General features: G+C 46.0%; 2 protein-coding genes, 1 long non-coding RNA gene and 1 other non-coding gene across 10 annotated transcripts in view; 2 read left to right on the top strand and 2 right to left on the bottom strand.

The window, feature by feature from the left end:
* The window catches only part of LOC120905055 (centaurin-gamma-1A), a 157,909-nt gene extending 148,023 nt beyond the window's left edge, over positions 1–9,886 (top strand). For 2 of the 3 annotated variants that reach the window (XM_040315717.1, XM_040315718.1), the window contains exons 3-9: positions 2,448–2,589; positions 2,711–2,845; positions 4,642–5,955; positions 6,093–6,332; positions 6,412–6,529; positions 6,608–6,965; positions 7,049–9,886. In XM_040315717.1, coding sequence (XP_040171651.1) covers positions 2,448–2,589; positions 2,711–2,845; positions 4,642–5,955; positions 6,093–6,332; positions 6,412–6,529; positions 6,608–6,965; positions 7,049–7,312 — 2,571 coding nt within the window. In that variant the 3' untranslated portion in view covers positions 7,313–9,886. Of the gene's footprint in view, positions 1–2,447; positions 2,590–2,710; positions 2,846–3,684; positions 4,364–4,641; positions 5,956–6,092; positions 6,333–6,411; positions 6,530–6,607; positions 6,966–7,048 lie in introns of those variants that run through there. The other variant, XM_040315719.1, reaches the window with a different exon arrangement.
* A 968-nt stretch (positions 9,887–10,854) lies between these two features.
* On the bottom strand, positions 10,855–13,455 carry LOC120905056. Its single transcript, XR_005739862.1, has 3 exons — positions 13,113–13,455; positions 11,042–12,700; positions 10,855–10,970 (listed from the first exon to the last, which is right to left on the bottom strand). It is a non-coding gene; the product is annotated as an uncharacterized LOC120905056 (long non-coding RNA).
* LOC120905257 lies at positions 12,908–13,110 on the bottom strand. Its single transcript, XR_005739892.1, has one exon. It is a non-coding gene; the product is annotated as a small nucleolar RNA U3 (small nucleolar RNA).
* A 6,956-nt stretch (positions 13,456–20,411) lies between the features above and the next one.
* LOC120905059 overlaps positions 20,412–23,191 on the top strand; it is a 60,045-nt gene continuing 57,265 nt past the window's right edge. Inside the window, exons 1-2 of one of the 5 annotated variants that reach the window (XM_040315723.1) lie at positions 20,412–20,536; positions 22,548–22,981. The gene's annotated coding sequence lies outside the window, so the exon portion shown is untranslated. Of the gene's footprint in view, positions 20,747–20,830; positions 22,473–22,547; positions 22,982–23,191 lie in introns of those variants that run through there. The other 4 variants (XM_040315722.1, XM_040315721.1, XM_040315726.1 and 1 more) reach the window with 4 other exon arrangements.

Below are 23,191 nucleotides of genomic sequence, written 5' to 3'. Positions count from 1 at the left end.
GCGCGAATGTCAAGAACCATGACGATAGAGCGGCTGTAAGCGCCAAGTGACGGTAATTTTGCAAAAGTACAGAAATGAGTTTTTGCACCCAAAATTGACCTGCAAACCCTCATGAAATCACACGCAGACTTACTGTTGCAAGGTAGAAAAAAGCCCTCTATAGTTACGAAACAGAGGCAGCAAAACAGCACTGGACGCACTGTTTCTGTGCGCCCATTACCGACCATCATCCCTTCTCGGCAGTGTACCAGCAGCAGCAGTAGCAGTGCATTGCGCGCTATCTTTGCGCAATTCACTCCCGTTCGGTAGGGGGCAGGGCACACCGTTTGTTGTGTGTCCTACCAAATCCCGCGGCCCGCCATAAATTAAATCACTGTGCAGGCCATTAAGGTGGGCACCATTCGGCACTGATGTCGAATACATTCTTTTTTTTTTAGTTTCCATCATCTAATTCTACCTCTCTCCGGTGGTGCTAAGCAACGTGGTTACGCGCTGGTTTTTCCTCTATTGTGTGTTGCCCCGTTAGCTAGCAACGCGTAGCCAGTGTATGTGGCACGTGGTGTGTTTTACCGTGCGCGCAGCTCGATGACAGCTCTATTAGGCGGCAGTGCGCTTCGGCGTGGCGTAACACCGGTACGCAGCGCACAAGGCACGTGCGCTTAAGAGATAATTTCGGTACTGTTTAGGGTTTTTTTCTCTTCTTGTTTTGTTGTTCCTATCTGCAATCTGAAATTAGTCCCGTAAATGGACAGGACAATAAATCGTAACTTTCATTACATTTTTCCGGATGAAAACAGTTGAGTTTTTTTTTTCTGCTGCTACGTACTATGACATCATTATTATCAGTGAGGGATAGTTTTTCATTGTTGTTTTGCAAAAAAAACACACACTGCTTCACTTCTCCCGCATGTTTTCCACCAACCAGGGGAGAGAAAGTGACTCTTCAACTCTCAATGCGACTCTCTGTTTCTTCGCCGGATGATTTAAACTCACCTCACTTCAGCATACTTTCGGTGACCTCTGACTGAGCGGTGGACGGTTTTTGTGCAACCGGGGCCCTGTCTGCCTGGCTGTTGTTTGTCTGTACGGTCTGTACAGATTTCAGTTACACACAGCGCTAGCCAGCAGAGATGAACTAATGCAACTGGACCGCACCAGCCGCATGCTGTGCCAGACGGTTTGCTCTGGTTGCACAGTGCGTGGGGAAAACTCTTTGACACAGAGAAGAAAAATAAACCCCAAACGTCTTTTGTTTTAGTTTTGCAACCTTAAACCTCACCAGGCCGTTGTACTTTTGCGCAGCAAGGGAAGTCAGATTTCTTGCCAAACGAAAAGCCTCCCTCGGTGTGCAAATGTCAACGAAAAGGGGTCCATTTTTATTTGACGAATGGAAAGAGAAAAAACCGTCAAAACTGAAAGAAACCTCGTCAAATATTTTGGGAGAAAATGGCTCGAAAAAAAACACGAAAAATTGACTCCCTTTTTTCTCTCGGAGGTCGTCTAGTTTATAAAATTCGTTCTAAATGCCCGTAAATCTCGCCTTTATCAATCAAAGCGAACCTTGAAACCGCACCGCAACGAAATCCTGCTGCTGCTGCACCTTCCAAAGGGATTTCAAGGCGTTTCTTATGTTCGGTGCGTGCGTCCCTTCGATTATTTTGCGCACTTTTCACCACAATGCATGTGTCCTCTGTGTCCCCTCCTGGCTCCTGGCACTAATGAGTTAATTTTTCGACAAAACAAACTTTAATGGACTTCTGCGCGCCACACTGCGCACAGATTCTTCCGAATTTCCGGTACATTTCTTCCCTTTTCTGCAATTTTTCTGTTTAGCAGACAGACGAAAAGGAAATATCCTACTGTGTGTGTGATTTTTTTTTTAGAAGAACCCCAAAAAATCTATTTCTTACTTTCAAGAATAGACATGACGGTTTTGCTTTTCCCACTTTTTTGAGACTTTTTTTCTCTTATTCTCTGTGCAAAACAACACCCAGTTTCGTTCGTTTTCCGGTTTTTTCGCACAAAAATGCTCAAAAAGCGGAAGCGTAATTTAAACACGCAACATATCAACAAAAACCCGCTCGATCCGCCCTGGTCCCCACACAAGGAGGAAGAAACCCGCTCAAACACACTCTCGGCACCGTGGTTTGGGTTTTTGTAGTTTGGTTTTGATTTATTGGTTCACCGTGACAAATCAATTGCAAGACATTGCTGGTTTCTTTCTGGTCTGCTCGCTGCCTCTGCCTTGTGCGGTACTTTTGGGTATTCCCTTTTGGGCAATTTCTATTGTTGATGGGTTGCAGAAAAATTTGCACATAAACCGCTTTCTGTGATTGGTTTGGTACGCGCTTGGGTGTGTTGCTGTGTGTTGAAATATCATTAGCGGGTCAGTTTTATGCGTTTTGTATTAACTAACGATTTTTTGTTCTTCTTTCTTCAAATTGCAGTTTGCCGCCTGGGTTGATGCCGTCATTTTCGTCTTCAGCTTGGACAACGAGTCGAGCTTCAATGCGATCTACACCTACTACAACCGGATAGCGCACCATCGCAATACGGCCGAAATACCGTTCATTCTCGTCGGAACACAAGGTACGAGCGCGCGTCGTATGAGGAATTGGGATTGTGGGATTTAGAGCCACAGGGGACGTTGCTATTTCGGGACAGTTTGCTAAATTTCCCTACCTGATTTTTTTTCTCAACTCTTTTTTAGACGGTATTTGTGAACGGGCACCGCGAGTCATCGACGATGCGCGGGCTCGGAAGCTGGCGCAAGATTTGAAACGCTGCACCTATTACGAAACCTGCGCCACCTACGGACTGAACGTGGAACGAGTATTTCAGGACGGTAAGTGTAATGCAGGGCAAAATAGCGAAGACACAAACCCACATCCATTGGTAGGGATATTTTTGATGGAAGGATATTTTAAAACCACACACGAAAGATTACCGACAAGTCGATTCGTTTTTATCCAATTTGCCGCTTCTTTTTCATATAAAAATCCCTTATTTGTGAAATATTCCAATTTCGATAAAAAAAACATCCCAATTAAACTGCCCTACCCCTCGCAACACACACAAACGACAAGGACCTGTCAAAGTGGCAAGGATAACACGCAATCGCACAGTGCGCCACCTGGTGGCCGGTACCGACACTGCCAACACGGTACGCGCTATCGCCGCCGTCACGCACACACCGAAACACAACCCAACAAAGCAAGCACGCAATTCGTTCCGTATCAACAACAGAAGGGCAAGCAGCAGCAGCGAACAGTGAACGCAAAAAAGAATCCCGAAAGAAGCCCGTAAAAAAGCGGCCGCCAACCCCTCAGCAAACGACAGAACGAAACGGAGCGAGCTTTTTTTGGGGGTAAGACGAATGTGTGTGCGTGTGTGTGCGAGAGTGTGTAAAGAAAGGGCAAAACGATCTATACCCCGTTCGAGTCGCAAGCAGAGGAGGGAACGAAAGAGGGAACGCAACACAACCAGCAGAAGAAGGAGAGAAAAAGCATAAACCAAAACAAAAGCCCAAACGCGTTGGGCTCAGCTCGCTTTAGTCCGTCCGTCCGCGTCCGCAAGCCAAAAAACAACCACACACAGCTAGAAGCCGTTTCGGTGTGCGTGTGTGTATGTGTGCGCCTGTTTGCATGTGTGTTTTTTTCCCTTTCGGGCTCTTTTGCTCCCTTTCCCTCCGCCTCGTACGTCTATGCTGCTGCTTCCAAACCCCCGGACGGGCAGTGTGCGTATGCTGTATGCTTCCCTTCCCCGGGAACTACTCCGCGTGTTATGCTTTATGCTTCACTTTCTTGCCTGCCGCTTTTCTATCCCGTTCGGCCACGGAGACCGGTCCAGCAACGTGTCTCGGTGTGTGTGTCGCGTGCACATTGTGTATCATCTCTCTTTCCTCATCTTCCCGTTTCGATTTCGGAGGTCCATTTGGTCGGATTTTCCTTTTCGGCTGTCGATTCTCAGCAGCAGCATCGGGCACACGGACAAGCCTCCGCCAGGGGCCAGAAAGCCTTCCAAGCGCCTTCCAGTGTCATCACAACCAAAACCAGCGCTACTTGCTTGCTTGTTTGCTGTTGTTAGTTCCGTTGTGCACTTTGTGAAAAACGTGATTTTTGTTGTAGTGTCGGTAGAAGCCGAAGAGCCTACAGCCGTGTATTTTGCGATTCAAAGTCGGCTTTGATGTTCGAAATAGCGTCCGGCACAGCATCCGCCACCAGGAACGGTTCCAGCGGTGGAGGAACAGTAGGCGACGACGACGTCCACCACGCTGCTGATGGTGGTGTTACTCCTTTAGCACCGAAACCGCAAACAGCAGCCACCAACACCACCAGCAGCATGCCCTTCTACAGGAGATACTGTAATTATTGTCCTCGTGTAACGAGTTACCCTCTAACCTTCACGTCCCCCTCCGAAAGAAAGCAGAGCATAAGAAAGAGCGCATGTGTGTGTGTGTTTCGCGGCAAAGAATCAAACCATCTGCCTGTGCGCAAATGCCCCTCTCCTCGTTATGCATGTGTTGTACAGTATGTATGTAATAATAATTTCCCTCCTTTTTTATCTTCTCTTTTCCTTTTTCGGTTAATTTCCATCTGCACCTCTGGCCATCATCATCATCATCGTCGTACCGCAAAACAGCCTGCCAGAAGATCGTCCAGCAGCGCCTGTCGACGGGTTCGACGATCACGCCAACGAACTCGCGCCCCACCACCCCGCAAGGCACGCGGCTCGGTGTGGCCAGCTTTCACCCGTCCGTTCCGAGCCCGACGAACGGGTACGCCGGTTCGGCCGTCACACACAGCAGCAGCAACGCGTCGCCCAGCCACCAGCAGCAGCAGCAGCAGCAGAACCACCAAACCGGCGGCACTATGACGCTGCCCCATCGGCACCACGTCCTGTCCGCCTCGAGCCATCACATTCCGATCAAGATCAGCCAGGAGCTGATCGGGGCCGAACAGCACCACCACCACCACACGTCCTCGGCCGGGGCAAACGCCCAGAAGTGGGGTACGATCTCGCACGGCACCTCCCAGCAGACGCTGCTCGCGCTAACGAACGAGAACAACAACATCTCCAAGTTCATCCCCCCAACGCACCCGGTGTCGAGCGGGCTGCCACCCCCAACCGATTCTTCGCTACTGCAACCGCACGGTGGTGCATCGCTTACCGCCATGTCCGGCAAGGACAGTAGCAGTGGCGGCAGCGGCAAGGACGGCAAGGACGGGAAGGAACTCCCGACGCCAACCTCCACACCGACCACATCGCGCAAGAGCCGCCGAAGATCGAACCTGTTCATCCCGTCCTCCTCCAAGAAGGAGCAGCAGCAGCAGGAGAAGATCAAAAACGGCGAGCTCGGGTCGGGCCGAGCCATCCCGATCAAGCAGGGCTACCTGTACAAGCGCAGCAGCAAGTCGCTCAACAAGGAGTGGAAGAAAAAGTACGTCACGCTGTGCGACGATGGGCGGCTCACCTACCACCCCTCGCTGCACGACTACATGGAGGACGTGCACGGGAAGGAGGTGTCGCTGCAGTACGTCACGGTGAAGGTGCCGGGCCAGAAGCCGCGCGGCACCAAGTCCATCATCACGAACAGTGCGCTGACGGCGGCGGCCGCGGCAGCAGCCCAGCAAGCGTCATCGTCCACCAACGGCACGAACGGCGGCTCGAACGGGCTGACCGAGGGGATCGGGGGGCTATCCCTAGCGAAGGATCGCAAGTGCACGGAGAAGGTGCTGCTGACCGCGTTCGACACGCTGCGCGAACCGGTCAAGTCGAACTCGCAGACGAGCGGCGACGAGGGCATCGTGATCAGCAGCAGCAACTCGCAGAGCTTCCTCGGGGACAGCAGCAGTGCGGCGGCCGGCAGCAAGATCGATGCGCAGACGCCGAACGTGAAGAAGCGGCACCGGCGCATGAAGAGCAGCGGCGTGGGGAAGAACAGCGAGTACGATGGTGAGTGTCATGGATTTAGTTTCAGTCAGATTTTTTTATGACATTGACAGTGACATTTTGTAGCACAGCGCAAACGAAACGAAACGAGTCCAAACATGACTAACATTTATCTTTCTTTCTTTAAAAAAACAACATAGATTCCGACGGGTTCGAGTTCTACATCGTCTCGCTGGACAACAAGCAGTGGCACTTCGAGGCGTCCAACTCGGAGGAGCGGGACGAATGGGTGTCGGTGATAGAGCAGGAAATCTTCAAGAGCTTGCAGGGCATCGAGTCGTCCAAGTCGAAACCACTGAACCCGAGCGACATTGCGTCGATGCAGTCGATCCGGAGCCGGGTCCCTGGCAACGGTTACTGCGTGGACTGTGACTCACCAAGTAAGCATTGTTTTTTTATGTGCACAACCTACTTGTGTTGCAAAAAAGGAATTTCTTCTAATCGGTTTTTTCTTTGTAGATCCCGAATGGGCCAGCTTGAATCTGGGCGTGCTGATGTGCATCGAGTGCTCCGGCGTGCACCGAAATCTTGGCTCGCACATCAGCAAGGTGCGATCGCTCGGGCTGGATGAGTGGCCGTAAGTATTCAACCATTGTTCTAACCATTTCTTATAAACACTCATTCATGTACTAATTCATTTTCTCTCACCCTCCAGTCCGGGCCATCTGAGCGTAATGCTGGCGATTGGCAACAGCCTAGCGAACTCGGTCTGGGAGGCGAATACGCGCGGCCGGGTAAAACCAACGCCCGCCAGCTCGCGCGAGGAGAAGGAAGCGTGGATCCGCAGCAAGTACGAGGGCAAAGAGTTTCTGCCCCACTTTAACCCGTCGCCCCCGATCGGCCAGCAGCTGTGCGAGGCGGTGGTGCGCTCCGACATGAAGTCGATCATCATCCTGCTCGCCAATGCGTCGAACGAGCACATCAACTCGACCGCCAGCAACCGGGATCTGCGCACGCCGCTACTGTTGGCGTGTGCGATCGGGAATTTGGCCATCACGCAGCTCTTGATTTGGGTAAGAAGGCACTTTACTTGCTGTAATAAATAAGAAGAAAGCATGTTTAACATTTTCCTTTTCGTTTCTTTCTCTCTCTGCAGCACCATGCCAACCTGAAGCACGTGGACAGCGAGGGCCGATCCTGTCTAACCTTTGCCAAAGCGGCCAACTCGCTGGCGGCGGCCAAGCAGGCAAACAATTCGCCCCACCACGTAAATGTGGAGACAACCACGGCCCTGGTGGAGCTGCTGACCAGCCTGGGCTGTACCGATCCGGCACCGTTCTCCGCCAGCGGTACGCTACCGCGCCGAAGGGAAACGATCGATCAGGCCACGTTCGAGAAGTTTTCCTCGAGCGTCATCTAAACGACGACCGCTGTGTTTGTATGGAAGGGTAGTAGGAGTAGTAGTAGTAGTATTAGCACCTTGATGATATATAGACAAATTTCGAGAACGCAATCTCTCAAGACACGCAAATTTTGTCCCCGACTATGTAGAGAGAGAGAGAGAGCCGCAATTAGAGGGACACTTTCTCTCTAACACAGATTCATATGTTAAGTTCTTTAGCCTTTAAAGAGATGGTGGTTGTGCGCGTTCTGTTTACTTCGCGGTAACGAACGCCGCAGCAAGACGTATTTGACGAGAGACAGAGAGAGAACCCTTGATGGCATTGTGATCGAATATGAAGTTGAATTTCGGTGGGTGGTAGTAGTAGCTCTGTGTTTAAGCATTCTGTTTCTGAAGCCCCGAAACAGGTACAGATTTTGTAAATAATTTGTCCACAATTGTCGTTCGTTTGGCCAAAGGCAACACAAATACGAGCAAGAGAAAAAAAAACTGTCCCCCCAATCTCCCCTTTTTATGTGTATAAATGTGGTTAAGAAGCGTTAGCGTTATATATATTGAAGAAGAGGAAGGTATATCTTATGGTAGAGAGCAGCAGAAGCGAGGAGGAGGAGAGTTCGCTTTTCCTTTAGTGTTTAAAATGGCGCACGAACCCATATTCCCCTTGTAGTATGTATATGTACATGTGCTAAGAGCTTAGCAGAGAAGAAGAAACACTTTAGCACTTTTTTTAGTGTTTTGTTAGTTTGTTAGTCGCGCGCTGTTTTCGTGTTGTTCGTGTGCTCGCACGGTTCCACACACGGGCGCGCTTCCCCCCCTTCCTCTGTGTACGTAATATAACATTTTAGATGTTGTTTATTCTGTTCTGTTCTGTTTCGATAAGAATTATATCATCCCTCTCTCTTTAAGTTGCTTTCTTAGTTTAATCACAGTGGTAGTGTGCGGTGTAGCCGCCCCACAAGACGCGTACCTCTAAACAAAAACTCACATTGGACTGGAACCATTTAATTTTTGTTTGGTCTTTATTTTTCTTTTTCGTTATTAAAATTAGTGTTTTGTTGCATATGATCCGCCGCTGTAGCCGATCGTCGGGATGATCTTTTATCGTACGCAATATTTATTCACAGTTAGAGAGAGAGAAAGAGAGAGAGCGCGCGTACGCTTGTTTTAATGAATTTATTCTCAGTTCCTAGTTTTGATCCGGGTTTTGTCGACCAGTTTGTACCTTTATTTGACAATTTCAAAAAGGACATTTAACACACATCTGTCCTTGGTTGGTTTGCAACTTTTTGATTCTCTTTTTGACAAGAGTTTCCGAATGCTGAATGTTTTTTTTAAATATTGATTTGCTCATTTTCTGTTCTATTTAGTGCAACGTAACATAAATATATAGAATGAATTATTGCACTCACACACACAAAAAAACACAGTATGTTAACGAATTGTGCCGACGCATTAGGGCAAAACAGAGAGAAACGCTTGGCATAATATAAATGTATACATAAATACACAACAAAACAGCATAGCAGCATAACAGCACACAGCATATAGAGAAGCGAATCCCTCTTTCCCCCCACACACGCCACAGCTACGATGCACTACGTACCACAATTATAGGAGAAGGAGCAGAAGAAGAAGGTATTAGAATGTATTTGCAAAACAAGAAAGAACCCTTAAAATAGTAACGGTAGACCTCAACAACCAGATAACTGATGATGTATGGCAAAAAGCGTATTAGAGAAGATGAGGGAGAAATGTATTGTCATTTATGAAAAAAAAAAGATTTAACAGAATTGCCCCCCTCCTTTCTTATCCTTCGACAAAACGCAAGCTCGTTAAAGTATCGAACCACACACAAGTTGATAGTGATAGACGACTCCTATAGATAATATTGCAGAGAATTTAATCACCCTTTAACAACAACAAAAAAAAAACGTTTAGTACAGATTGCGAACTACAAAAGCGAAAACAAAAGAGAAACAGAGAGAGTAGCATTGAATTAAAAAGTGGTAAAACATCCTCTTAGAAGAGCCAAGTATAGAGTAGAACAAGAGATGAGAACAAATGTTAAAAAACAACCCATTATAGGTTACAAAACAGAGCTAAACAGGAAGATAAAAAAGAAAAAGCCCGCTAAGCATTACACAAAAAAAACTCTTTATTCAATTCTCTTTAGTACTTCAGTAACAGTAAACAAAAAAAAACTACAAAAAGGAAACAACATTGAAAGGAAAAGCCCCCTACACACACACACTAACATTAGAAGAAGAGAATTAGAGCGATAGAGTATAATAATAGCTTAACAAACAAGAAAAACATTTCACAACCCCTTTTCGCCCGTTGTCCGTTGTTTGTGAAATTGGCAAATTTGGAAGCAAAATTGGATTGGACTGGAACAAAAAAAAACATTAGAAAATTTAACAACTTTCGCTGAATCTCTCCCTCTCTCTCTCTCTTTTTACGACTAACTCGCAATTTTTGGCGACACGAGTGGGGATGGGGGAAAAGAAGAATGAAGAAATGATAAAATGAGGTTGGTGCGCAGTAAAACAAAACCAAGAATACAATATACGAAATGATACGATGAAGCATTAATTCGCAACGGGTGTTTTTTTAGTATTAACTGCTTTGTTATAATTGTTGTAATTATTGAAAATGATAATATCACATTGCAAATTTGCAAAATAATAAGATTGTATTTTTGCCGATGTTTCGTGTGTTGAATTCACCTCTTCGCTGGGCTTCCCGACACAAACGGCCTGTTTTTAAAAATAGCCCTTCCCGGAGCGAGAGTTTATCGTTCGTTTATCACTAATCAAACAGGTTTAAGCAAAAACACGTGCAAAAAAGCATTGTTATTGCAAGCAATTTATCATTTGCTGTGCCTCGTACATTCAGCTCACTTGAAGCCGTATATTACAGGGTTTCCCACGATTTATTGGTTGGTTCCCGATTTATTTTCCCATTTGGTAGAACCCACGATTTATTCCCAATATTGGTCGGTTCCCAAATATTATTGGTCGTTTCCCAAATATTATTGGTCGGTATTATATTATATTATATTTGGGAACCGACCAATAATATTTGGGAAACGACCAATAATATTTGGGAACCGACCAATAATATTTGGGAACCGACCAATAAATCGTGGGTTGCTACCAAAAAATTATGGGAAATGACCAAAAAATCGTGGGAACGCACCAATAAATCGTGGGAACCAACCAATAAATCGTGGGAAACCCTGTATCATCATCTCTCCCATTGGAAACTGCATCAAAACGCGCATCAGTTATTGTTTTGATGATGATGATGAAGGGATTGTGTAACTGTGCGCCAGATGATGGCCCAACTGTCATCCCTTTTTACCCCCGTATTCTCCTTCTCGCTTTTCGCCATGGGTCACTTTGATTGCGCAAAAATCTATAACTAAAAACACACACTCACATACAATCCCCAGCGTTCCCGTTTGTGACCTTCCTCCTGCCAACCTATGTCATTACGCACGTTTACAAGAGTGTGTGCCGGCTCTATCATGACTTGCACAAGACTGTAGTGTACGCCTCATCTCGCAGCTGATAAGCGAATAAGCGGTACGCCGTTGCGATCAGTTGCTCCGTGACCGTCGCTGTGTCCGGTCGTTAAAGTGTGTGTCCATCCAAACCAGTGTGCGTTCCTCTCCCTAGCAAAGAAACAAAACGATGCAAAGCCATTACAACCCAACCGAACAGACGTGGTACGGTGAAAGCTTACCGTCCGTACTCAATCCGGCCGCCGGTATTGGCCGCATCGTGCTCGATGTGCTCGCCCGCTCGCCCGACCGCGTCATACAGATCAATGCCGACACGGGCCGGCAAACGACGTGCGGCGAGATGAGGCGGCGCATCATCCGGGTCGCACTGCACCTGCGTCGCCTTGGTTACCGGCGCGGTGACTTTGTCAGCCTTGCCTGCGGCAACGGCGAGCAGGTCGTGCCGGTGCTGATCGGCTGCTGGGTGCTCGGGCTAGCCGTCAATCCCCTTGCGCCCGTCTTCGAGAAGGCCGACTTTGTGCACATGATGAAGCAAACGCAATCGGGGCTGGTGTTTTGCGATCCGGCCAATGCGGCCGTGGTGCGAGAAGCGGTCCACGAAGCGATTACGCACGGTGCGCAACTGTTTGCGATGGGACCGGCAGCGGCAGGGGTTTATCGTTCGGTGGACGAGCTGCTGGAACCGATCGACGGGGAGGAGTGCTTTCGGGCGGAGTATTTGGGCGACGCGTCCAAGCTGCTGGCGATGGTGCTGTGCTCATCCGGCACGACCGGGCTGCCCAAGGGTGTCTGTCTGTCGCACGCGCACTTTGTCGATGGAATGGTCTTTTCCACGTAAGTCTTTGCCCCCTTTAACAATCTAATAAGATTCTAATCGACCGCGGTCCTTTCCATACTGTAGCGACGCTTCCGACGGTCCCATCTTCAACTTTAGCTCGCTGTTCTGGGCGACCGGCATCTTTGCCGTGATGACCTCGCTGCTGCACAGCCGGCCGCGCGTTCTCACCAGCAAACCCTACCAGCCGGACCTGCTGCTCGATCTGATTGAAACGTATCGCATCGAAAATCTGTTCACCCCTCCCTCGTACGTGTCGACCCTGCTGGCCCACCCTCGCACTGCCCGGGCCGATCTGAGCAGCGTTCGGCAGTGGCAGCTCGGTGGTTCCCGCGTACCGACGGAAATGACACTGCGCCTGCAGAAGCTGCTTCCCCAGGGGCACACGCGCTCCATCTACGGCAGCTCCGAGATTGGGTTTATCACGCGCAATGACGTCACGGTGCAGCCGGGCTCGGTCGGTCCGCTCACTACGAACGTCCAGTGCCGGGTGTTGGATGAGGATGGCCAACCGGTCGGGGTAGGAGTTGCCGGTGAGCTTGTACTACGCCATCGGTACATGTTTCTGGTAGGCCCTCAAAAAGATGGACATCAAAGTAGGCAATTGTGGAATAACAATGGCGTTCTTTTACAGGGTTACCTGCACAATCCGGAAGCGACCGCGAACGCACTGACCGAGGACGGGTTCTTCCGGAGCGGCGACATCGGGTACATCGATGCGGACGGCAGCCTGTACGTGGTCGATCGCATCAAGGACATCATCAAGTACAACAACTACCAGGTGTCGCCGTCCGACCTGGAGTGCATCATACAGCGCATGGACGGGGTGAAGCAGGTGTGCGTGATCGGAGTGCCGGCGCCGGACGGTTCGAGCGATCTGCCGATGGCGGTGGTCGAGCGGAAGGTGGGCGGTGGTGGTGGTGTGACGCCGCTGCGGGAGGAGGACATTGTGCGGCATGTCGAGGGACAGGTGGCGGACTTCAAGCGGCTGCGGGGCGGGGTGCGGTTCGTGGACAGCTTCCCGATGACGCCGTCCGGGAAGATACTGCGGCGTGCGGTGAAGCAGATGATTAATGATTTGAAAATGAAGTAGAATAGATAAATCTAATTCCGAGGTTTTAAATAATTACCCAATTTGTTAGGTGGCATCTAAAGTCAACACTTACGCTTTGATAGGTTAAATTTTGTAGTTATAAACGGTGTCTCCGTTTCTTGCAATGTTTTGTATTCAGTTAAAGAAGTGTAAAAATCAACCACTCAGAATGTGTCTGCCCTTTGCAAATGGATACGATCATCAAGCACAGATTGACGCGTCAGAGACGCAGCCGAGATCCGACAGTTTCACGCTCCAGGACAGCCACTACACCTCATCATCGTGGGTTGGAAAGGCTCGACTTTCGAGTGAAAGTGAGTTGAAAACTTGCCTATAGAAATGATCCTATGAAGCACAGTCTTACCTTCTAATACCAAACACCTAACCACGCCATTCAACGCACACATGCTGCGCTAGCGATGTGCAGCCAGCCCTTCACTTCCCTTCACACACACACACACACACATACACACTCACGCACGGTGCGATTTAACACCATTCATTTCCCGGAGAAACATCCGATTTATGCTCGATTTGTTGCTGCATTTGCACTTGAAAAAGATGCACATGTTGCGATTGGGCAGCTTTCTTCATATGCTGGATTTCTGGGAAAGAACGGTACCGAAACTGCTTTTGTGTGTTCCCCGCATTCTCGGTAACGAACCGTTTTCGTAAACAATACACCGATTCCCACGTGCTTTTGCTGTCAAACTGCCGCTACGGCACGCAGAACGCTACAAATGTTGCGCCGCGGGCAGGGTGTGAAGTGTTCCGCACAGTAGGTTCGGCTTCGTATTCATTCAACCGAGGGAATTTGACTCGTGTTTTTTTATTTCTTTTAAAAACAAACTGTAAACATACAGGTATTGCAATAGCGTATCTCGAATTTTGGGGTAAGTCAAATTTCGAGGTTTTCAGTCAAATTATAGCAAATTTTCGTATAATTTTGCTTGAAATGGTAGGGTTTAGCCACCAAATTAGTTATTCAATCTGATTTCAACTAAAGATCACAATTTTGTACCTTTTAAAATAGTTTTTAAAATTCGACAAAAAGGGAATTTATTTTGCTTTTGTCATTTGATGTGTCAAATCAGTACAATTTGCTCGAAGAACTGTTAAATTTAGAAAATAGCGTATAGCGAAATCGCGTATATCGAGTATGGCGTATATCGGAGAATACCTGTAATATAGAATTTCGAGCTTTTAATGGTTATTGAAGAAATTTTGAGTTTATTTCCTTTCAGTTTTTTTCCTACTGTATTCATACAACACGATGGTTCGTTGCTGCCACTAAATTGTTTTTTTTCTTTCTTAGATTTCTCTCGTAAAACTGTTCCATCACATTTGCTGTATTGCATGTTGACGGTCTACTGTACATACAATTTGACGCAATTTACACCGACTTCAAAGCTGCGTTTGATAAGATTCCACACGCTTTGCTCATAGCTAGGTATGCTAAATTAGGGGTTTCATCTAACATCCTTGAATGGTTGCACTCTTTTCTTGCTAATCGTATTTGTAAAGTAAAATGGAACGATAACTGATCTAATGAATTTCCACTGCACGTCGGTTGTTCCTCAAGGCAGTTTTCTTCTCTTTCTTTTATTTGTGAACGATGTGTGTTCTGTGGGTTTTCTTCCCTCTTGAGGGTTTTTGATGTTCGCTGACGATTTGAAAATTTTTGCCCGGTTTCTTATCTCGGCTCGTGCTCGCCTTTGCTTTTTTCCCGCTCTTCTAAAACTATTGCATTTGATTTTAGCTTAAATTATTTTGTTTTAAAACGTGTAAATGTCATTCGTGACCTTGGAGTTCTCCTTGACTCAACAATTCTTTATAGGGGTAATATAGACTCAACCGAGCTAATAACGTTCTAGACATGATATCTGTAATGGCTAAGGACATCCGGGATCCTCTGTGTCTTAAAGCTCCTTATTGCTCGCTACTTCGTCCAATTCTAGAATATGCCAGTGTTGTTTGGAGCCCAACAAACGCTGCCTCCATTCTCAGAGTGGAGCGTGTACAGCTCAAATTCACTAGGATCGCTGTCAGGCGATTTTTAGGTCGAACACATGCACATGTTCCTCCTTATCCTGTTCGATGTCGTCTCCTCGATTTGCAGTCCCTTCGCGATCGGCGCTCCATTGCACAAGCTCTATTCGTAAGTGGCCTATTAAGAAACGATATAGATGTGCCTATGCTTCGATCAGAGATCCCGATTTACGCCCTCTCGTGCGGGCTTTGTCAGCGAGATGTTTTACTCATTCCCGCCAGACGAACGCGTGTATGGTGCAAGCGATCCCTTACTACAGTGCTTCCTAACTTTCAATAATGTTTCCTCTTCTTTTGACTTCCACATTCCTCATCAATCCCTCCGCGAGCTCTTCATCCAGTCTTTCAACTCTTTCCTACCCAGTCCTCCTTGATCCTTTGTTGTGTTGTGTCTAAGTGTCCAATCTGATGTATTGCTGGGCCTATTGTATGACGTAAGCCTATTATAAGTTCGCGTTTCTTGTGTTTTTTAGTTTTAATGTAGTGAAATTTAGTTATTAAGTTACATATATGTAGCCCTTGAGGCAGATATATTATTTCCAAATAAGTAAATAAATTAATTAATAAATAAAAAAAATAAATAAATAAATAAATAAATAAATAAATAAATAAATAAATACATAAATAAAGCTTTATAATGGAGCTCAGTTTAGGCAAAATGTTAACAATAAAGTAGGGGCGAACTTGAGTGAATCGACTATCGGATGCGTATGGCACCAGACGGCTTAGTTCTGAGGTTGTCAAACTTTGTGTGGCTGTGGCTCGAAACCCGTACTTTTAAGATCGTTGCCCGTGTCTATTGTACCCTTTTTCGACCGGCCATACGAGTAGAAGAGACTTTGTAGGAACGTGATATGGTGAACATAACGCGTAAATGCGTCTACCATACCGGTCGACGGCAGGAAACAGGAGACGCATTATCCTGCGTCCGGTCAGGAGGTCGTGAGGTGGCTGTAGCGCCTAGATATAGCATTATACTGTAAAGCTTTACTGGAATGTCTTGTTAGCAAGGAATTACGAGCATTTACTTCTAAAACAATTTAATTTTGTAATAAAAACTTCCTAACAATCCATGGATTGTCTGTCAGGATCGTTAAGCACAGTAATCATGCCAATCTTCAGCTTAAATAATGAACCGAATGTCCCTATACGTAGGACTGATTACGCATAATCCAGATATAAGTCCATTCGTGGTGCAGGCAGGCCTTAGCCGACAACGGCTGTTGTGCCAAAGAAGAAGGATTCAATAATCGAAATTCAAGAAAATTACGCAAACTATTTGAGCGAGGAAACCTTCCTGCTTTGTACAATTTTATGTGGACATGGCACAATCCAACCCTTTCGTAGCATTCCCTGCAATAATAACTGAACGCCAGGAACGCCCTGAAAACCAGTAAAACAGTATTATCGAAAGGCTTTTGTCCTATAAAACCTTTTTTGCTGCGACACAATAAAACAAATCCAAGTGAGACATTTAATTTTATCACCTTCAAGGAGGTGTACAGACCCAATTTTTTCTCTCTTTCTCTCTCGCACACACACACACTTCACGATAGCAAAATGCAAGAACCGAGAGCGGTGTAGATCAGTTGGTGAAAGTTGATCGTTTAAAACCCAACCCAAAATTGTTCAACTGCTGTTTTATTTGTTTTATTTTATTTTACTTCACTGCATTTCACAGATTTTGTCAACTACGGACCAACCAAAAAAAAAACATAGTGAAAGCAACAAACAAACCACACACACAGAATCGCGATCAATTATCCGTCTTGCCCACACGCTGATCGAGATACGCGTACGTACGACGGTTGAAGACCATGGAATGTGCGACCGGTGATGCGAATTTATTATGCTGCCCTGGAGATTGCCTTGTTGGGTTTTTGAGGGGTGAGTAACGCCTTTCGAAACGTGCCGTTCTTTCGCCGATCCTTCGTTTGAAGGATGAAACGATAAAAACCAAACAAAAAACTGCGCTCAAACTCGTTTTCGCCTTCCCTCTGGTCGGATTAAGCAGAGGTATCAAATGATAGGGCGGTGAGTGTTCTACTTTTCCCCTGATATCTATACGTATGCTGACACTTTAGACAGCAATTTTAACGACCGCTCCGACGCCTACTTAGCATGATCGTTAAACGCGATCGTAGGGCGCACGTGCGAAAGGTTTCATTCTAGAGTTTCCTTTCAGCGTCACCTGAATGAAGATGGATCACCGTTAGGGAATGGTCGCACTTAACTGTTCGCTTAGTGGTTTAATTGTTTTGCTGTGCTTACGTTGTGCTCAAACTACGTATTATTATGATGTAACTACGCAGTGAAGTAAACAAGCCAATAAATCCATTTCACAAGAATGAGCGTAAGGTAAGAGCACACACACACTCAAACCCGTCACCCATCCAACCATCCCTGATTCAGCCAAAACCCGTTTTGTATTATTTTCATTCACAACTTTCATCATCATGTTTTTGCGTAAAGCGGCGATCTTCTTCCTGTCCTGCCTCACCATCGCTCACACACGCTCACGCACAGAAGGGGAAGGTCGCGCTCGAGGACGAATTAATTGAATTTCGGACGAAAGCAAAGAGAAACCCCCGCACAGAGAAGCACATGTGTCCATTTTTACAAACTCACCAAACCAAATCTCGCCTGCCTAATTCTAGCCGAATTTGCATAAAAGCATTCCACAAAGCAGCAAACGCAAAAAACAAAAAAAAACGAAAATATTATTATGCACACCCAGTGGTGGTCGCTAATTTATGTTTTCCGAATGCCAACGGACGGCCGGGCGGGCATGGCTTCTCCTGTGGCGAGGAATTAGCAAAAGCGATCGCACAAAAAAAACAACATGCGAGAAAAGCGCGTTTTACAATGTATTGTGAGTGAGTGTGCACTAACATTTGTACCGTGTTCCACAGGTTTTGGGGTGTGTGTTGTTTATGTTCATTGTTTATTGATAAATGGAGGGTTGTTTGTCAATAAGGCTTACCAAGCGATTTATATACAATATAGAGTAACAAACAGAACCGCATTACAAAAGCTTTATCGAACAAAATTTACATCACGATAGCGTTTTAAGTAAGAGTTATGGGAGAAAGAAGCTCTCCCGCTTCGGTTCGTAGACCTGAAATGGAGAAGAAGCCGTGTGATTTTGATTAAAATTTGTTAGAAACCTTGCACCTCCGATACATAATTTACATCAAGCTTATAACACTCTGCAGTAGAGATCGATGAAACCGCAAACCGGTTTAAGGAGGATTTGTTTTCATTTGTTGTCAAATTGATACCATCGAAGCTCGAATCGCAGGGATATATGCTTTTACACCCGCCAATCCACCCGGCAAATGGTTCCGCCGATACAAGCTGATAAGCTAATGACCGCCCGGCCCGACACTCACATATCGTTGGACTTTTAATTAGCGACCTCACCCGTTCGCTTTGCTTTTGTTTATTTGTAGAGGCTAGTAGAAGTGTTTGCAAATATTTAAAAATCAATGTAGCCGATCGCTGGTGGGAGTAGGACGATCGTACATCACACATACACACACTGCTCTTGACCTGTGCGTAACACTCGAGAACGCGGTTTAATACTCGGTTCACCTTCACGTTGTCCTTGTTGTAAATCATCAGTGTAACGTTACCAGTATACTACTGTCGCTCTTAAAAATGTGTGACAAATGGAGGATAGTTTATTTTAAGATTGCAGTGCAGGCGTCAATATGAATTAATGTTCTTTATCTTTTCTAGCTGCCACAATGTGACCTCTATGCGTCCAACCCGTTCGAATGACAAGTTCGTTTAAATGATACGCAATTGGTTAGCAAAATTAGGAAAGTCATCCTTCCGTTTTGTTTAGCTGCTTAAAAGCAATTCGTTAACTTCTCTTACTGTTTTATCATTAATTTGATATTGAATAATATTAGCAAAGAATTGGCCTTTCAAAGTAATAACAATAAAAACTCACATTAATTATTCCCGCACTCGCCGTCAACCAACTCTCACCAAGCTCACTATTTTGCTCATATTATTGATCTCAGTATGAAATCGTCACTCACTGAGGTGAGGAGCACCTATTCAGAGTGCGTGACTGAGTGTAAAACGCGTTGTCTACAGAGGAGTGTACCTTAAAGAGTAAATAAACTTTGCAGATGAGAGAATAGCCCAACTGAAGAAATATACAAGCTTGTTAGTCCTACGGTAGAGCTCGAAAAAGTACTTTGACGCAAAAAAAAACAATTTGTCAGATTCCGAGCATCTAGCTGATAATTTGAACAGTTTAGTATGAATGATTTTATCTGTTTTATACAGAAATTGTGCATAATGCAAACAATTGAAATATTTTTAGGATAGACATAACACAACGACTGGAAACATATTCGTTTGGAAAATCCAAATATGATCTTTAAAGTAAGCATATTATGTATTGATTATCAAGGATTGCTAAAATTTGTCATGTATAAGTAATATATTTTGTTTACCCGAATAAACTGGATGAAAGGAAATGTCAGGCATTTGAGAATGATCTACAATCAGAAAGACTAATCAAAGGTCAATCAAAATGGGAATGGCGGTTCTTACAATCAAAATGGCTTTTGATAATACAGTAGAACGTCGATTTTCCGGGGACGGATTAACCGGCGGGCGGCTTAACCGTGCGTATGAACTTGATAGTTGGCGAACATTTTCTGCGATGAACCGGCTAGCAAAAACATTTGTTGTGCAGCAATCTAGTGTCTAGTGATACTTTTTAACTTCATTTTTGATAATAGACAATTTTAAATCTATTGTTTGTAATATCCTGGAGATTTGACCCCTGATAAGACCATAGTGCCCAATATGCCGGATCAGAATATGACCATCACCGTGACAACTGTGCGATAATCTGAATGTCAAAATAAAGATCATTCGTTTACGGATCGTTGTACTGACAACACCTTCAGCCTTCTGTGTATTCTTCTACTTTGCGATTTTGTGCCTTTGTTATAACTTGAACGTTTAATTCAAATTGGTAAAATTCGAGGTTTTACATGTTATTGATTCAAAAAATATTCTACTAGTGATTAATCGATTTTCGAAGCTATATAAAATATTTTGACGTGAATTTCTATTAAAACCAGTGAATTTTTAAAATTTTATATGAATTTGACATTTCTTGGACCATTATCCGTGGAAATCGATTAACCGGCATCCGCTCGGTCCCGAGCTGCCCGGATAATCGACGTTCTACTGTACTAGCATCAACACTAACAAGAAACGTAAAACTAAACTCAATGAACTGAATAACTATGATTTAATCGAAATCGGCAAATTCAAATGCTAAAACCTACAAAATTTTGAATATTTTTTCATGAATTTTATTTCATAAATCAAAAAGATTTGCAACAATAACGTTTAAAAAAAAGCTATTAGCGTTAACATTGCAACCTCAAAGACACGTTCACTCGTTCTCTTATTAAGCCATCGTCCCGTGAGTGGTTCGAGGCCGGCTGGGCAAAAAGCACACGCTCTCACATCAGCAACTCTCTCGCTGACGCGCTCTCACATGTGAGAGCGTTTACGTGAGTGAGTGTACACGATTTCCTTTGAATTCGTTCCGACCGCATCCCGTCGTCAAAAAAAATCCAACCCTCAACCGCGTCGGACGTGCGTTGTGTCGTCCGTCTGCTGCTGTTGATTCGCGGCGACAACATTGTAACACACACTGCGGGTGTGTGTGTCCGTGCGTGTTTATACGTGAAAAGAAAAGTGTGTGGATTATTTTAAATTTATTCTGCGAGTGTCATCGAATTCGAAATAGATCGGAATTACACTTTGTTGTATTGCAGTTTAAAATTAGCGGCAACGAGTGAGAACGAGCTGCCTGCGAACGAGTGAGAGTTTTGGTGCGTTGCTTGCAGGCATAGAATTCGCGCCAGCTGTGTCCGCCGGACGATGGGCTGAATCAGGTTGATGTTGGTGTGTAGTGAATGAGGTTAGGAGGGAGTTCTTCTTCTAAAATGTTTTAAACATTTTGCACAAATCTGACTTAAAGCCCACTGTAACTTTATCTTCAATGCTGTCCAGTCCCAGTTTCATCACCCCCGAAATCTCAAGTGCTTGTCCCGTTTTCTCATTATCACGTCTCCATCCCCAATGGTGGTGGTGGTGGGTTTGTCGCAACGGACGCGTGCCACAGACGGGGTAGTAGTAGTCGGTCGTGGTGGTAGAGTGGCGCGAATTTAATTTATCACTTCGAGTGCGGCACCGTGTTTGATTCTAGACCCCGGCGCTCAACGCAACACAAGCGCAAACGGCGCAATTTCTGCTAACGCCGTCTGGCTGAGAGCTCTCGCTCTCTCGCTCTCGCGCTCTTTATTCTACGCGCAGCATGTTTGCGGCATGATTCGCTCTCGCGGCGCTCCGTTTCGCGCCAGCTGTCGGTGTTGTTTTGCAAAAAGCTAGCACACACACTCGCCTTTGAAGGGATGCGATCGGCAAAAAATGGGGCAAAGATGTTTATTGCAAATCGCTAATCCGGCGGGAAAGGTTAGAAAACATACAAAACCCCAAAAATCGGCAACAAACACAGCGCCAGCGCCACTCAAGAAGGGATGGTGTAAACAAATTAAGTTGAAGCCGTCTAACGGGGGGAGGCCCGATTGAAGCAGTTCGATCGTAATAGTCGAAGGGGAAAAGAGTTGTAGAGAGGGGGGGATTGTTATTGTTGTTTAGGTGAAGGCGCGACCATTACCGGGCGCGCGCGCGCGCGCACCGTGTGCACGCGTGAGTGCATGAGCGTGGATGCTGCCGCTGCGCGTGAGAGGCGGGGAAAGAGAAAGAAAACATGCGCTCGTATCAAAACAGTGAATCTAAGGGTGTGTGTGCATGTGTGTTTACAGTGGTTTAAAGTTGGTGCACCGTGCGATACAGAGTGCATTCCACCGATCGAACTGCAGCGGTGTACCGGGTCGTGGCAGCAAAGGCTGTCTCCTTTTTCTCGGCAAACACAGACGCGGTCGGGTCAGAGGAAGCCATACAACAAAAACAACGCGGCGTCGTTTGCAAAAAACTGAAAGTGCTTCACTGTCTTGCTGTGTGTGTGTGTGTGTGTGTTTTTGCAGGCCCAATTGAACTGCACTGCGGCAAGAGGTTGTTTACAAGCTTTCCAAATCCCCAAACAAGGGAAAGGTATAAGGCAAACAACAATAACAAAAAAAAAAGAACATGCAACGGAAGTGAACCAGCGAAAAGAAAGGAGGGAGGGGGGCAAATTTGCCATGAATTTTCCCACTGTTTTGTTTTGACGGCGATGCAATTCAGCATGGCGAGCGAACGAGACGAGCTCTGGTTGGTTCCCATTTCCCCCACACACGAAACATGTTGAGTAAGGGCAGGGCTGCACGAGCAACCCTTGCTCGATGTGCGGAAGTGGCAGTACGGAAGGCGTAAGTGCATCGAATGCATCGTTTGTGTGTGTGTGTGGGCCGCGCGCGCGAATGGAACCTGGTTCGAAGGAAACCACAGACAAGATGCACCGAGATGTTTAAAGAAAAGGTCACGGAAATGCTGCGTTTTGTTTTAGCATCGTTCGTTGTCAAACAAGCAGGCTGTGTGCTGCACAGTGCACGGAGGAAAGTCTGTGACAACTGCGACATTTAATTACCAAATAGAGAGTGAGAGAGAGGAGCAAACAAGTGCAAAAGTGAATTTTAATAATTAAAAAAGCAAATAAGTGAATTTAATTAATTCGTTTAATGTGTTGTTTTATTTTTCTTAGAGCTCAAAAACAAAAATTAATAAAATATTTATTACGACAAGCGTTCACCAACCGAAACCTAGCCTCCGAGCGCGTGTGTGTGTGCGTTACTATGGTGATGTACGGCAATTGTGGCCAACGACCGCTCAGGGGACGACAAATCAGCAGAAAGGATTGCAGTGAAGGTCCGTGAGTGAGTGTAGTGTGGTGCGGAGTGTGTCCGATTTCTACGTCGTCTGTGCGTGCGCTGCTCGTGTGTTTCTGTGTTTGTTTGTGGCTGTGAAAGTCACTTCAAAAAATTTCGTGCAAATACCTTCAAAAAGAAAGGCGGGAAAGAAGCAGTGCAAAAATAAAATAAAAAAATAATCCAATCCAAACGACCGTCTGTGCCCGTGGATCACTGCGAAAAATCAACCATAAAACCAGTTTTATGCTGCACCGGGGGAAAAGCGATGGTAAGTTCCTTAACCTTGGGCAGTCTCGCCGTTCCCCCTTCTGTCGGGTACCCCTGGGTTGCTGGGTTGAATTTTCAAACCCTTTTACGTTGTGTGTGTGCGTTGTTGCTTGCCCCTAATGCCCCCCCCCCTTTCCCGTGCTCCGGTTTCGGGCATTGTTTTTGTTTGTCCGCTTCCTCCCCAGTCGCTGTTGGAAAGAACCGCAATGCG

Source organism: Anopheles arabiensis, chromosome 3 (assembly GCF_016920715.1).
Source record: "Anopheles arabiensis isolate DONGOLA chromosome 3, AaraD3, whole genome shotgun sequence".
In the NCBI taxonomy this organism is placed as follows: domain Eukaryota; kingdom Metazoa; phylum Arthropoda; class Insecta; order Diptera; family Culicidae; genus Anopheles; species Anopheles arabiensis.
This window is presented reverse-complemented; position numbering and strand designations above follow the sequence as displayed.